Genomic DNA, 14100 nt, shown 5'->3' with positions numbered 1-14100 from the left:
TCAAAGGTATTTTCGATCCCTCCCTCTCGCGAGATGACACTGATGCCCGTGGTCGCTGTGGCAGGCAGGCGGATGAGCTGTTGCAGCTGTAAACAGTTGGTAGTTCTTAAAATAAATCGGGGTGATGTGGTCTACCTTACCCGCCACAGCGGGCTCTTAGGAGCGAGGAAGGCAGCTCAGCGGGGCACACGCTTTGCGTGTGGGAAGCCCCACGTGCCACCACCAGCACCTTTGCGACCTGCGCCGCGAAACTCTGCTCCTGCCTCGCTGTGGTGGCCAAGGGATGGAGATGAGCACGAGAGTGATGCTGAGCATCATCGCTACCTCCTCACAGCATTGTTGAAGAAGCAGCATTTAGTTGAGTAAACACCGTGGCTCCTCTCCGAGCTAGGGGAAGGGGGAAAAGCAAACTGAGCAGCAAATGGCTAAAACCTGATTTAGAGGCCCATTTCCTAGCAGAGGTGCTGGTCTACGTGGCTGAACCCCACTGGAGAGCTGCAAGAAGGGGCTTAGCAGGCGGTGACTGATGGCTGCAGCAGCCACCCTGCAGCCCATGGAGCTGCTGCATGAGAATTAACACACCCGGATCACAGGAGCCCTGTTGATTAACTCTCTGCAATCGCCTCCAAGAACAAAAGTGCCAGTGTGATGTTGGTTGTTTAATGCAAAGCAAACGACTTATTTACAGCGGAGGCTTGAATCCATTAAGGGCATATTAAACTCCAGATGCTTGTCAACTTTACAAAAAGAGTGGAAGAAAGGGAGGAGGTGTTGCACATTTTCTGGAAAACACTCAAACTTGCCAAGCATGGAGCAGTATTTCATTGAAGTTAAAACCATGAGGAGGGTGGCCAGCTTGAATGATGAACCAGATTTTAATTTTTTTTTTCCTTTTTACACTGGTCTTCAGACTGCTGTGTAGTGCCAGACCAAGTGCTACGTGCCAAGTTCCTGTGCGGAGCAGGGTTGTTGATAAGGAATTGGTACTGACCATGGTGCGGGGATCAAACAGAAAATGGGCCGGGAAAGAAAACAGGAGTGTTTCCATTCCTTTGAAACAAATTAGAAAATGAGCCAGAGGGATTATTCTTGAGAGTGGATGCGTAGAATTGGCCCTCTTAAATATGTCCTCTAAATTACTTAATTTAAAAAAACAAAGCAAATTAAAAAAAAAAAAATCACTGAAAAAAACCAGGAACATCTGATGTCCCCTGAGCTAACTGAGCAACCACAACGTTGGCTTGTCTCTTCCTTTCTGCTTGCGTTACAGTATGCTGAATACAAGGCATGGCTTTGGGGAAAACGCCATTATAAACCCTCCTCTACAAGAGAGTCTTTGCAGGCCATGAGGCTGCTTCATTGCCCTGCTCTTTGTATTTCAGTGGCTCTGTCGCTAGCTAACAGACTGGTTTGTACCTTTTTAAATAACCTGTCTGCGCTGTGGAGAGCTGGGCCTCTGGACACCAGCCTAGACCTCTGCACACACCTTTGTCGGTTCAGGTATTGACTCCCCTGATGTTTAGATGAAGGGAGGATGAGGAGAAGCTTGATGCAGGCTGGCTGGCTTTTTCCAGAGATATGAATGGATGTAAGCTCATTGCATCTTTTTTCACTAGTTACTGTAGCTTGCCATAGCATCTTGTTTGTTCCCATTATAAATTTAAGATCTTTTCAGCAATTTGAGGCCAATTTGTGAGAGGACACTGCAATGTGCAGCCTTTCTCCTGAGTCTCGTGGCTGGGAGGAGAAGGGGGTCGATGACCTGACCAGCCTGAAACGAGTATGGGGACAGTACTCCAAGCTGGAAAGGTTAATGTCTTTATTAAACTAATTGCTCACTTATAAAGTGGATTCTGAAAAAGAATGTGTGTCTGTTAGTCCTCTGTCTTTCCTCCTGTGTAATTTCTAAATCCTTGCTTATATCACTGTAGAAGGCAGAGCTGCTGCTTGAGCTCTGGGCATCCGTCAGATAAGGTTAGTTCCTCTGTGCAGCAGTGCCATGCAGCTGGCTGGGGTAGGATTTCATTCTTCCCAAAGCCTTTGGTTAGGAAAGGTCGTGCAAGAGCGCACTGAGCAGGCTGCTTGAGAGTTGGTCTTTCCATTTGCTGTCGGTGACTTGCTAATTCTTGCATTTGAGTTATAAAATGTCATACTCCTGTGGATGCTGTTACAGGAGAGTACAGGTGAACTCTCCCCTCATGGTGTTCTACCCATAGTGACTTACTCTTGATATGAGACCTGAATTCTGACAACCAGGATTATTTGTAAGTACAGAAATCTTTATTTGACGAAGCAGCAAGTTTTGTAAGAAAGACAACCCACCCTTTTTCACAGTGACTTCTTGGGCTGTATGGTGTTGGCTTACAGAAGAGAGGTTTGCTCATCGAGTGAGCTCTGAAATGCCTGAGCAGAACGAGGGTCTGGTTGCAAAACTTGAGCATGAGAACTTTGTATTTGGTGTTTGGGATGTTGAGAAGGCTGTTAGCTGTTCCCACCCCGTTTCAGAATGGTAGGCTTATAGAAGCACAAAATGGTTTGGGTTGAAAGGGACCTTAAAGCCCATCCAGTTCCACCCCCCCATGCCATGGGCAGGGACACCTTCCACTAGCCCAGGTTGCCCAAAGCCCCGTCCAACCTGGCCTTGAACCCTTCCAGGGAGGGGGCAGCCACAGCTTCTCTGGGCAACCAGTGCCAGGGCCTCACCCCCCTCACAGGGAACAATTTCTTCCTTATATCTGATCTAAATGTACCCTCTTTTCATTTAAAACTTGTGCCCCTGCATTCCCCGAGCTCCTTTTTGTGCAGCGTCTTCTCTCTTAGGAGGGATCTGAGCACACGTGGCAGGAGTGAGCTGTGGATGCCCCAGAGAGCGCAGAGCAGGTCTGTCAAAATATTCTGGGTCACAGCCCTTCAGTCTTTATTGAGATAATCTGTATTTTGCATCCTTTCAAAATTATTTAAACAGCCAGATAAGTGAGATCCAGTGATTCTTTTATTTACTGTTAATCTGAAGAGGGTTTCAGATGAATTAGGCATTGTGTTAGATGAGTTAGTAAAACTGGCTGTGTGATTTAAAATGCCGGCAGACGAACACTCATCTCAGAGTTAAGACTCTCAGAAGATAATGCCCTGTGCTTCTACAGCATCTGAAGTAAAACCGCTTCAGCAGTCTAAAGGATAAAAATAAGTCCAAGCCCTGTCTGTGTAAGAGAGTTTTTCCAGTCATGCTGGTGTACCTCATCATTTTTTCTGGTGTGGCCATTTTATTTTTGGCTCAGTTTAAAGCACCCATGAGGCAACTTTAAACTAGGTGGTGGTGGTAGAGGACAGTTTCTACAGTGGGATAACCCCCATGGTTTTGTATTGATCAAGTTACATCTCTTTACGTTCATACCACAGATTACACTGAGCAGACGAGACCTTCGTTTTAATCCATGTGGGTTTAAATTTAACATAGATTTGTGGGTTTTATGCTCAGTTTCTGTTGTTTTCTGCTGGTTTGAATGGTACGGCTTCTGCTATTTTAGTTTGCTTTGCTCCTCCTGCATCTGGTATTCTTCCAGCGATGGTGTCAACAGCCATTGATCATAGTTGACAGTGCATCAGAGGAACCTCTGACACAGTCATAAAGCAACTGCACTGTGTGATGAGAGGGACTTTATCCTCATATTTTTTTAAGCACTTTAAATGCCTTTAAAAATACTTCTGGCTGTCATCCAAGGCTTCTGGACTAAGCTACAACTACCAGGAAATGTCTTTGCAGGCATCATATCATTAGGGTTTCCTTACACCTGAAACTGTTCTGGTTTCTGAAGGAAAACAGGAATAAACTTCCCTTTTCTGGAAGGATGAATACTCATCTCTAAAATTAATCAAGAAGAACTTTCCTTTCATTTCCTGTGCCTGAATCCCTGTTCAAATCCAAGTGCAGACCCTTTGGATGCGTAACAGAGATGCTTTGCTGTTGGGGCAATAACAGTATCAACAGGTTGGTAATCACCAGCAGAAACTGCCAGTCAGGGTGTTTGCCCCCAAAGCCTGACTTGTATCAGGAATCCTTTGGGAATAATTTGAATATGTGAATAACTACCGAAGGTTTCAGCACCCAAAGATAAGGCTCAGTGCCCTTCAGTGTATGATTCTGGAGACATTTGGAAATTTTCTAAAAGGAAAATGTACAGGTATGAAAATAGCACAGAAGCTGAAAAAGTAGAAAATCTGCACTGAAGCCAGCTGTTGGGTTAAACTAGAATTAATCCAAGTTACAACTTGGAAATTAATTACTAGAGCTGGTGGTGGTGGTGTGTGCACAGTTGGGCAGGCTGCGCTGTTTACTGAAGAGCTTTAGTAGTTTGTTGCCTTTTTTCCAGCTTATACCTACTTTTATACAGACAGGAAAGATAAAGAGTGAGGAAATCTAATAGTGCCACGGAGGAAGCAAGTGACCTTCATACTTTGCAGCACGTACCTTGGACTCTTGGAAGGGAGGCAGTGGAGAGAGGAGAGAGTTTGTGGTAGATTGACGGTTATTAGACCTTGTTTGAATCAAGTGGGCTTCATCTTTAAATAAACATGATGATCTTGTTATTGATTATCCCAGTCATTGCTTGTAGCTAACTGTTCCAAAAATGCCAAAATTCAACCAGGCTCTGTGCGCTGAAGCAGGACGTGTGCGTGTAAAAACTGGATCAAATGCACATGTGTTTAAGTTTGCATAGTTGCCCAGGAGGAGTATTGATGTTGCTTACCCATCCATCTGCTTGCTGATTCAGAAATGCATAGTTTCACTCTACTACCAATTTTATATAGAAAAAAAAATAGTTTCTGGTGGCATCAGGTGTAGACTGCCTCTTGATTCAAGCAGGTTTCCTTCCAAAGGAAACTGTATCAGAAGCATCCATTGTCTTGCAGTGTCTCCTGATGAGCTAAAAGGTTAGTACGCTTTGTCAGTTATGTTCTGATCATATTTTCCTGTGGATAAATACATTTTTTGTTTTAATGGAAGGTACTTAAAATTGTGTTGCTCCATTGAGAAAAGCAGCAATACCCTTTCAGAAGAAGCATGGTAGCTTGGGAAAGGCCTGGCCTGATGAGTGTTTTGGTTTTTTTTTTTAATATTCCTTGACCATTTTTCTATGGTGATGGCAAAATAAATTCCTTGGAAGGAGATTACGGCTGATTTTTTTTTTTTTTTTTCAACCCGAAGTTTTCAGTTTGCTTCAATGTACCTCAGCATCTTGGTCCCTTCCTTACTGACGGTATTTGAATTGCTGCTATTTTTGAATGGTTCTAGTATTACAGTCTGAGTTGTAAACAGTGTTGGGCAACAGCAACCTCTAACTATAGCAGCCTTTTAGGGAGGGTTGTGAGTTTGATTTGGCTTTAGCTGTAAACTCAGTAGGTTCGTAACAGTCTCACAACAGCACTTCTGCTGTCCCGCGTGCTTGAGTTCCTCTAGTCCATGCCTGGATAGAAAACAGAAGTTTGAAAACATTTGTTTGTTGTCCGGATGGAATTTAGTTTCCTGTCCATACTATTTAGGAACTTCTAGGGGATCCCTTAGTGTTTCATGGACAACAAAAACTCTCAATTTCTTGGGGCAATAATGTTAGTGGGAGTGTAAATATAGATGTGCCTCTTCCCCAGCCTTCCCGGTACCGAGGGTGATTCTGGTACCATGGTCATCTCAGTACCTGGGCAGCTTCCAGTATTGGACCTATATCCTGGTATTTGTTTCTTTTAGCTGCTAGACCATGCTTCCTTCCATCACATACCAGCCAGTTGCATAATTAAATATGTGACCAAGTCCTTCCTTCCATCTCAGTTGGGTGTACAGGTCCTTGGTTATAACCAGACTGACTGCCAAGCTGGGACATGCGAACCAGTATCAAACCAGTATCACCCTAACATTTAGAAAATAGCTGTGCATGGGAGCACTGTTGGCATCTTGTGGATGAAGACCCACTGCCTAAATACACACAGTTCCCTTCTGCTACTATCCCCCATGCAGATGTCAGTTAATGGAGGTGGCTTTGCTCCACAATGAAGTTGGTGTTATGTGTGGAAATTGTAGTCTGTTAGTAGAAGCTGTTCATTTTATGTGATTCTTGTTAGAAGCGTGTACAGTGTTGGAGAGAAATCAGCCATAGATATGGAAAATAAAGGGATTCTCTAATCTGGACCCTTTTTTGTGTTTTAGCTACAAACCCATAATGCCTGTGTTAGAAGGCAGGTTGCTGTGGCCTCCCTCTCTGGTTAGTGGAGGGAGGCTGGTATTTCCCGAGGAGCTTGGCCTCTAAGGTCTGAATTGTTGGTTAACTGGACAGAGTTGAGCTGGGCAAAATGCTTTGAAGATTGGTTTTGGCTTTTTGGAAAGTTCAGTAACGCTTTGGAAAGAGGCACCTGGATTTCTTTGTATTAGTAAATCATAGAATCTCAGAATGGTTTGGGTTGGAAGGGACCTTAAAGACCATCTAGTTCCAACCCCCCTGTCACGGGCAGGGCCACCTTCCACTAGCCCAGGTTGCCCAAAGCCCCGTCCAACCTGGCCTTGAACCCTTCCAGGGAGGGGGCAGCCACAGCTTCTCTGGGCAACCTGTGCCAGGGCCTCACCCCCCTCACAGGGAACAATTTCTTCCTTAGATCTAACCTAAATCTCCCCTCTTTCAGTTTAAAACTGTTACTCCTCATCTTATCCCTACATCTCCTGATGACGAGTCCCTCCCCCCTTTCCTGTAGCCCCTTTCAGTCCTGGGAGGCCGCTCTAAGGTCTCCCCGGAGCCTTCTCTTCTCCAGCTGAACCCCCCAACTCTCTCAGCCTGTCCTCACAGGGGGGTGCTCCACTCCCCTGAACATCTTTGTGGCCTCCTCTGGTCCCGCTCGAGCAGGTCCGTGTCCTTCTGTTGTTGGTGCCCCCAGAGCTGGACCCAGCACTGCAGGGGGGTCTCATGAGAGCGGAGCAGAGGGGGAGAATCCCCCCCCTTGCCCTGCTGCCCACACTGCTCTGGGTGCAGCCCAGCACACGGGTGGCTTTCTGGGCTGCCAGCGCACATTGCTGGCTCACAGGCAGTTTTCCATCTGGTAACACCCCCGAGTCCTTCTCCTTGGGGCTGCTCTCCATCTACTCGTCCCCCGGCCTGGATTTGTGCTTGGGAAACCATGCCAAAGTGGCTAGGTCGGATTTGGCTTCTCAAGGAAGACCAAGGCTGCTGTGGCAGCTGCAGAAGGAATGAATTCATTTTGCAAGTGAATATGTGAAGTTAGTTCATCCTAAACCCTAAGATTTGGTGGTTGGGAAACCACCATCTGTTGAGCAAGAGGGTGGCTGTCTGGCTGCCCACAGCCATTTCAGGGATAATATGATGTTTGCAAACATCTCATCTGGCTGGGCAAGTCCAGATGAGGTGATGGATTGCAACCACCCTCTGTGTGGCTGAAGTAGGGCAAGACCAGCATGGTTTGGTTATTATAATGTACGCACGGTAATGAGTCTTTTTGACTTTGTATTCAGTGGACTTCTTTGGCTCATTCCAAGTCTCCTTTCAATATCTCGGTCCTGTTGCTACACCAGAAACTTCATCTCATCCCCTGTTCAGCAATATACACGCCTCTGGCATTTGAAGGGGAAGCCTTCTCTTAGTGCTATCTGGGGAATATTTTCCCTGCATTTGAGAAGCAGCTTTTGTTTCCTGTAAAAAACCAAATGTGCTTAAGTAAAATGTGGAAAATGGGTCCTGTTTTGAGGACAGGACTCTCTAAAATAATTGCATCCCTATTTTTGCTGTTTTCCAGTTGGAACTGCCTTTGGAAGAGCTGTTTTATAAATGTCCATAATACTCAGTTCACTGAGTTGCAGAAGACATTTTGAGGCATGTGGAAACAAGCCTTTAGAAACCAGATGGTGATGGAAAAAAAAATAAATCTGTCATATTTCGGCTCTTTGGTCAGTAGATTTGAGGCAGAAATAAATACATCTAAACACTAGTCACTCCCCACTCTACCTTTTCTTCCATTTTTTGTCTGGATATGGCAACTGCTTCCTTGCTTCTGAGTTTCTGCTGCTGCAAAAAATACTCCTTCCTCCACAGCCTTGGTCATACCCATCCCTTCGTACTCTTTCCTGCATTCAGAGCAAGACTGGTCCTCTCCTTTAACCTTCTCTCACCTCCCACCTAATCTTCTATTCCTGTTTGCCCACGTGTTAGCAGCTTCAGCTGAGGTGTCCTCTGTTCTTCTCCTCTGGAGCTTTCTGTCTTGCCACATCTCAATTAGTTGCTCCTTCTTTGTGTAACTACTGGTTAGTTTGGTCGAAATAACCCTCTTGACAAAGTGCTTTCTGCTGGTCTGGGTCCCAGTGTCTCATCAGTCCTGCCGTGGTGTTCCATGTTTTGCTCATCAGGATGTGGGGGTTTATGATCAGTAGAAGCTTGGTGATTATTTTGCCAGGCTGAGGTTTTTGTCATGTTGATAATTTGCAAAGTGCCATGTATTTATGACATGATATGGATAATAGAAGCTATTGCAAGCTTTGGAAGGACAAAGCTGCGTGTGATGGCATGGCTTGTCTGAGTTCATAGAGCAGTTACGCAGCCACGTATCCGAGGCCACTCTGCGGTCTGTGTCCGTGCTCCTAGCTCTCTCCTGACAAGCTGAACAGGTTTCCATGAAGAGGGTGTCAATCAAGAGCTTTAAATTCAATGATTGTACTTACAGGTCAGAATTTGTTGGGTATGTTTTATTGTTCCCTACAGCTGGTCATCTCTTTCCTTCTGCTGTTTGCCCTGAGAGGGTTTTGGGGAATCTGGTTTTGAGGGTTGATGTCCTAATTCTTCTAATGTAGTTTGAAATCTTATGGATGTACTATTCCTTTTCCACAAATGTATGGTAGACGCACACTGAAAATATCTGTGGGTCTCCTGTCTTGTTCCTTCTGCACAGATTTATGTTCATGCTGTGTGGTCCAGTGCCCTGTTGACTATGTAAGCTGCTACCTTGCTCAGTGGTTTACCACTAGATGCATTAAATAAATATGCTTTATGTAATATTTGTGCTTGGGTTGTAGTGATTTTGCCTGCTTCCAGACTCCAAACAAGTAAGGCAACAAAAGAGGTCTCCAGAACACAACTTGCTGCCAGTAAACTTCTGTACTGGCATCCTCATTTGTGTCCTGAGCTACTGAGGTTTGTATAGAGAGATCATGTATCGTTCTCGAGTGCCTTCCCTGAAAGCTAGATCTTGAAGTGGCAAATAAAAGTTCCAGCTTTGATCAGGCCTCTCAGTGTGTAGGGTTTGGGGGGGTCACATAATCTCAGGGCTGCAAGATCCTTAAAGACCTTTCCTCCAGCAAAGATGACTGCCTCTGCGTGCTATGCCGTGTTGTTTGGAGGTATGGATTTTTTGAGACTCTTAAACTTGAAGTTTCTCTTCTGGTTCCTGGTGCAGTTGTTATTTCCCTCTCGTAGAAGACCACTGCCACTGGAGGAGGTAATCTCTTGTTCCCTCTTGGTCATGGCCTGCTCATCTAGATGGCTCAGAAACTTTTGGCTGCCCTCCTTTATGGAGCATCAGTGTCAGTAACCCTTCCTCTGATTTTTGTCTCCTCTGACAGTAGCTATTAATGGAAGAACACGGGGTGACCCAAACAGAGCACATGGCCACCATCGAGGCCCACGCAGTGGCCCAGCAGGTGCAGCAGGTCCATGTGGCCACCTACACAGAGCACAGCATGCTGAGCGCGGACGAAGACTCGCCGTCTTCGCCAGAGGACACCTCCTACGATGACTCTGACATCCTCAACTCCACAGCTGCTGACGAGGTCACTGCCCACCTGGCAGCAGCAGGTAAAACCAGCGGAATGCTCGGCGTCGTTCGCCGAACCTAGCGTTTGTGCAGAGATCACAACCAGTGCTCAAGGGTGGCGGGTGGTCTTGTCATGCCAAGGGGTGCTCTGCTAGGGAAGAATCACAGAACCATCTCGGTTGGAAAAGACATTGAACATCCTCCAGTCCAACCATTAACCTCCCACTGACCGTTCCCAACTCCACCAGATCCCTCAGCGCTGGGTCAACCCGACTCTTCAACCCCTCCAGGGATGGGGACTCCCCCCCTGCCCTGGGCAGCCCATTCCAACGCCCAACAACCCCTTCTGCAAAGAAATCCTTCCTAAGAGCCAGTCTGACCCTGCCCTGGCGCAGCTTGAGGCCATTCCCTCTTGGCCTGCCGCTGGTTCCTTGGCTCAAGAGACTCATCCCCCCTCTCTGCACCCTCCTCTCAGGGAGTTGCAGAGGGCCATGAGGTCTCCCCTCAGCCCCCTCTTCTCCACACTAAACCCCCCCAGTTCCCTCAGCCGCTCCCCATCACACCTGTGCTCCAGACCCTGCACCAGCTCCGTTGCCCTTCTCTGGACACGCTCGAGTCATTCAATGGCCTTTTTGGAGTGAGGGGCCCAAAACTGAACCCACTCATCGAGGGGCGGCCTCACCAGTGCCGAGCACAGGGGTAAGATCCCTTCCCTGTCCCTTCTGGCCACGCTAGTGCTGATACAAGCCAGGATGCCATTGGCCTTCTTGGCCACCTGGGCACAGTGCTGGCTCATGAATGCTTCCTTAGTGCCCTAGCTTTAATAGCACTTCTTCACAAGGTCTTCTGGCTGCTTGAATCTTACATCATTTTATCTGTGTCTAATATAGAAGTATTGGGAATAAGAGACTGGTTTGTACAATAAAAAAGGTCCCTGGTAAGTGCTGCCTCAAAAAATGAAACTAAAATACCAAATATGTCAAAGAGCAAGCTTATTTCAGGGCCATATAAACAACAGCAAAAATAACCCAACCCTGCTTAGTCAGGGAGTTCACGTGATAAGCCTCTCCCAAGGACATGCCACAAAGGGTCCTGGCATACCTGGACTGGGAAGTTATTTCAGAATCACAAACTCCTTCCGGTGAAGCCCCTGCTAAATGTCCTCCAGATGTGCCTTGTAGTGGATCTACCTCACTAGTAGAAAGAATGCAGTGATAAATAAGCACTCACAGACTCCTTATCAGACTTTATCTGAGATATAAAACTCTTGGTGTGCTTGACTGAACCTGTGAAGTTCCACCACCTCACTGAGCATCCCACACCCATTGCTTATTAATTTTCCAGCCTCAGCTCCTGCAGGATTTTTCCTTTCCCTCTTCCCTTCTAGCACACGAGCTTTTCAGTCCCAGGTGGTGATTGCAGGAGGGGTTTCTGGTGGCTCTCACCTTCTTGCAAGTCCACCCAGTGCCCCTCCAGCCCCTGGCCCGGTGGGCACCCCAAGGCAGGAGCTTCCCCCTTCCCCAGGGCAGGCGGCTCCAGTTCATGGCATGGGCTGACTTCCCCAAGAACCCAGCGTAGCCCTTCCTCACTTCTCCAGAGCAAATGTTCTTCTAGTCCCCCAAAAGTCAACATCTTTCTTCATTTTTCACAAGCACAGGATTGTTGGAGCAGTATGCAGCGGTGCTTGCTGCGCCCGCCGTGGATAGCGCTCGGGTAGTTCATTACTGATTAACAAAAGCTAGCTCTGTAGTGGCACCCAGAGCTCTGTCCATTAGTGTCCCCTCTCCCAGAGCAGCTGCCTAGAGAAAACATATCATCAGATGTTACTTTTGTTGTTATCTACCAGCTTCCACTGATCGGTAGCTTAGAACTTTCTGATCCCGTAGCCGCATCGTTGTTAAACACAAAAATATAGTGGTTTTTATGACCCCTGATGTGATCTTGCACCTCTGACATATGGAGAAACTACACACAGAGCAACTGAGGTCTGCTCAGGAGTCAAAGGGGTCTAATGCAGGCTCAAGAGCTGACCCTGCACTCATTTCTGGAGATCGCTGACGGAAGCGCAATCCGCTGCGTGGTGCTTGGTTTACTTCTAATTAACTTAATGAAATTTCCCCTTATGCAGACTCTGTGTCTAGAGTTTGATCACAAAAGCAGTAGCACTGCCCTGCCGTGGTCCCCACTATTCTTCAGAGGGCTGTTGTAGGATGCTGCTGGGAGCTCTGGATTTTCATTTTCTTTCCCATTAGAACTTGTCCAAGGCTTTCCCCAGTGATTAAGGACTCCTGATGCTGTAGTTGAAGGTGTCCGAGCAGGATTCATGACATTGTCCTTGGTCTCTTCTCCCCTACCACCAGGATCTCCTCAATTGCAGTCAGTTATTTAAAGTTTTGGCGTACTTGAGAGTTTTTCGTACATTTGGAAGATAAAATACTTAATTATGTGATTGTAAGGAAAACTCTGAACTGAAATATGTGGCTTTCACCTGGGACTGAGCTGGGACTTGCTAGACTGGGGAATGGAGCCTTTTGATACACCTCTGTGATGCTGGAGAGGAGGGATCCTGGAGGCTGGGGAGCTCAGTGGGGAATTTGGGTCACTCCGGTCGGGTGGGGAAGCCCTTGAGCTGAGCCCTTGGGACCCATCCCTGGGTGGGGTGGGCAATGGTAATGTCCTTTCTGGCCAGTTCCAGAGCTGCGTGTGCTGATTCACCCTTTGTGGTTTGATTTCCAGGCCCTGTGGGGATGGCAGCAGCTGCTGCCGTGGCAACGGGTAAAAAACGAAAGCGGCCACACGTTTTTGAATCCAACCCGTCAATCCGCAAGAGGCAGCAGACGCGTTTGCTACGGTAAGGACTGGCGCCCGCGCTCTGACACCTCCGTCTGCATCCTCCATCCGTCTCCAGAGCTGTGCGTGGTGAGACCATGCGCTGTCCAGAAGTTGCCCAGCTTGGGAATTTTTTGTGCATCTTTTCTGGAACCCAAGAGCTGTGTTTTGGTTTGCAGAAGTGGGTTAAATTGCAGCTCTACTCATCTTTAATGTGATATTACGATCAGAGGGACTGACACAGCCATTCCAGTGGGATCCACTGTTCTGTTTGCGAGTCAGAGAGGGACCTAGGGGTGTTGATTGATAGCCAGCTGAACATGAGCCAGCACTGTGCCCAGGTGGCCAAGAAGGCCAATGGCCTCCTGGCTTGTATCAGCAATAGCATGGCCAGCAGGGACAGGGAAGGGATCTCACCCCTGTGCTCGGCACTGGTGAGGCCGCCCCTCGATGAGTGGGTTCAGTTTTGGGCCCCTCACTCCAAAAAGGCCATTGAATGACTCGAGCGTGTCCAGAGAAGGGCAACGGAGCTGGTGCAGGGTCTGGAGCACAGGTGTGATGGGGAGCGGCTGAGGGAACTGGGGGGGTTTAGTGTGGAGAAGAGGAGGCTGAGGGGAGACCTCCTGGCCCTCTGCAACTGCCTGAAAGGAGGGTGCAGAGAGGGGGGATGAGTCTCTTGAGCCAAGGAACCAGCGGCAGGCCAAGAGGGAATGGCCTCAAGCTGCGCCAGGGCAGGGTCAGACTGGCTCTTAGGAAGGATTTCTTTGCAGAAGGGGCTGTTGGGCATTGGAATGGGCTGCCCAGGGCAGGGGGGGAGTCCCCATCCCTGGAGGGGTTGAAGAGTCGGGTTGACCCAGCGCTGAGGGATCTGGTGGAGTTGGGAACGGTCAGGGTGAGGTTCATGGTTGGACTGGAGGAGCTTCAAGGGCTTTTCCAACAGAGATGATTCTGTGATTCTGTTTTAACCCCAGCTAGTCACAAGTTAAATCTGTCATGGTAACATTGCCTTGCGAGATATTCGTGGTGGCTTTAACAGCAGCTGGCCTGAGAATCTGGAGCTACAGCCATATCCCAGCTCTGCAGTGGCATGCAGGACTTATCTACCCAACAAAAAAAGTCTTTTCTGCATTATAAAATGATCCCATGAATAAATATAGTGTGTGTATACCTGAATTTTCTTTGCCTGCAGAGCCCATTGTGTCCACTCCACGCTGCAGACTGACCCAGCCTGTAGTGCGCAGTGTTGGGGGAGAATAATCAAGGGGGAGATGCCTGCCTGAGCTGAAACGCTTTCTTTGGCTTTAGAAACTTGCTTTGTAGACACCAAACCTCTGTAGCCCTTCAGGTGTTGAATTCCAGGTGCTCTGAGGCTGTCTGCCCGCCTGATGGCCACCTAGGAGCGCTGGTGCTGAAGTCGCTGCGCAGGCTTTCCCCAAGCTCAGAGAGATTGCCTGCGATTCCATTGTCAGAAAA

The 14100-nt window shown here is 47.7% G+C and overlaps 1 protein-coding gene across 4 annotated transcripts in view; it reads left to right on the top strand.

Annotated features, from left to right (window-relative positions):
• The window catches only part of NRF1 (nuclear respiratory factor 1), a 75385-nt gene that overhangs the window by 11086 nt on the left and 50199 nt on the right, over positions 1-14100 (top strand). For 3 of the 4 annotated variants that reach the window (XM_074828136.1, XM_074828134.1, XM_074828138.1), the window contains exons 2-3: positions 9608-9839; positions 12535-12649. In XM_074828136.1, the coding sequence (XP_074684237.1) occupies positions 9617-9839; positions 12535-12649 (338 nt within the window). In that variant the 5' untranslated portion in view covers positions 9608-9616. The remainder of the gene's footprint in view (positions 1-9607; positions 9840-12534; positions 12650-14100) is intronic. The other variant, XM_074828135.1, reaches the window with a different exon arrangement.

This window comes from Strix aluco, chromosome 5 (genome assembly GCF_031877795.1).
Source record: "Strix aluco isolate bStrAlu1 chromosome 5, bStrAlu1.hap1, whole genome shotgun sequence".
NCBI lineage: Eukaryota > Metazoa > Chordata > Aves > Strigiformes > Strigidae > Strix > Strix aluco.
This window is presented reverse-complemented; position numbering and strand designations above follow the sequence as displayed.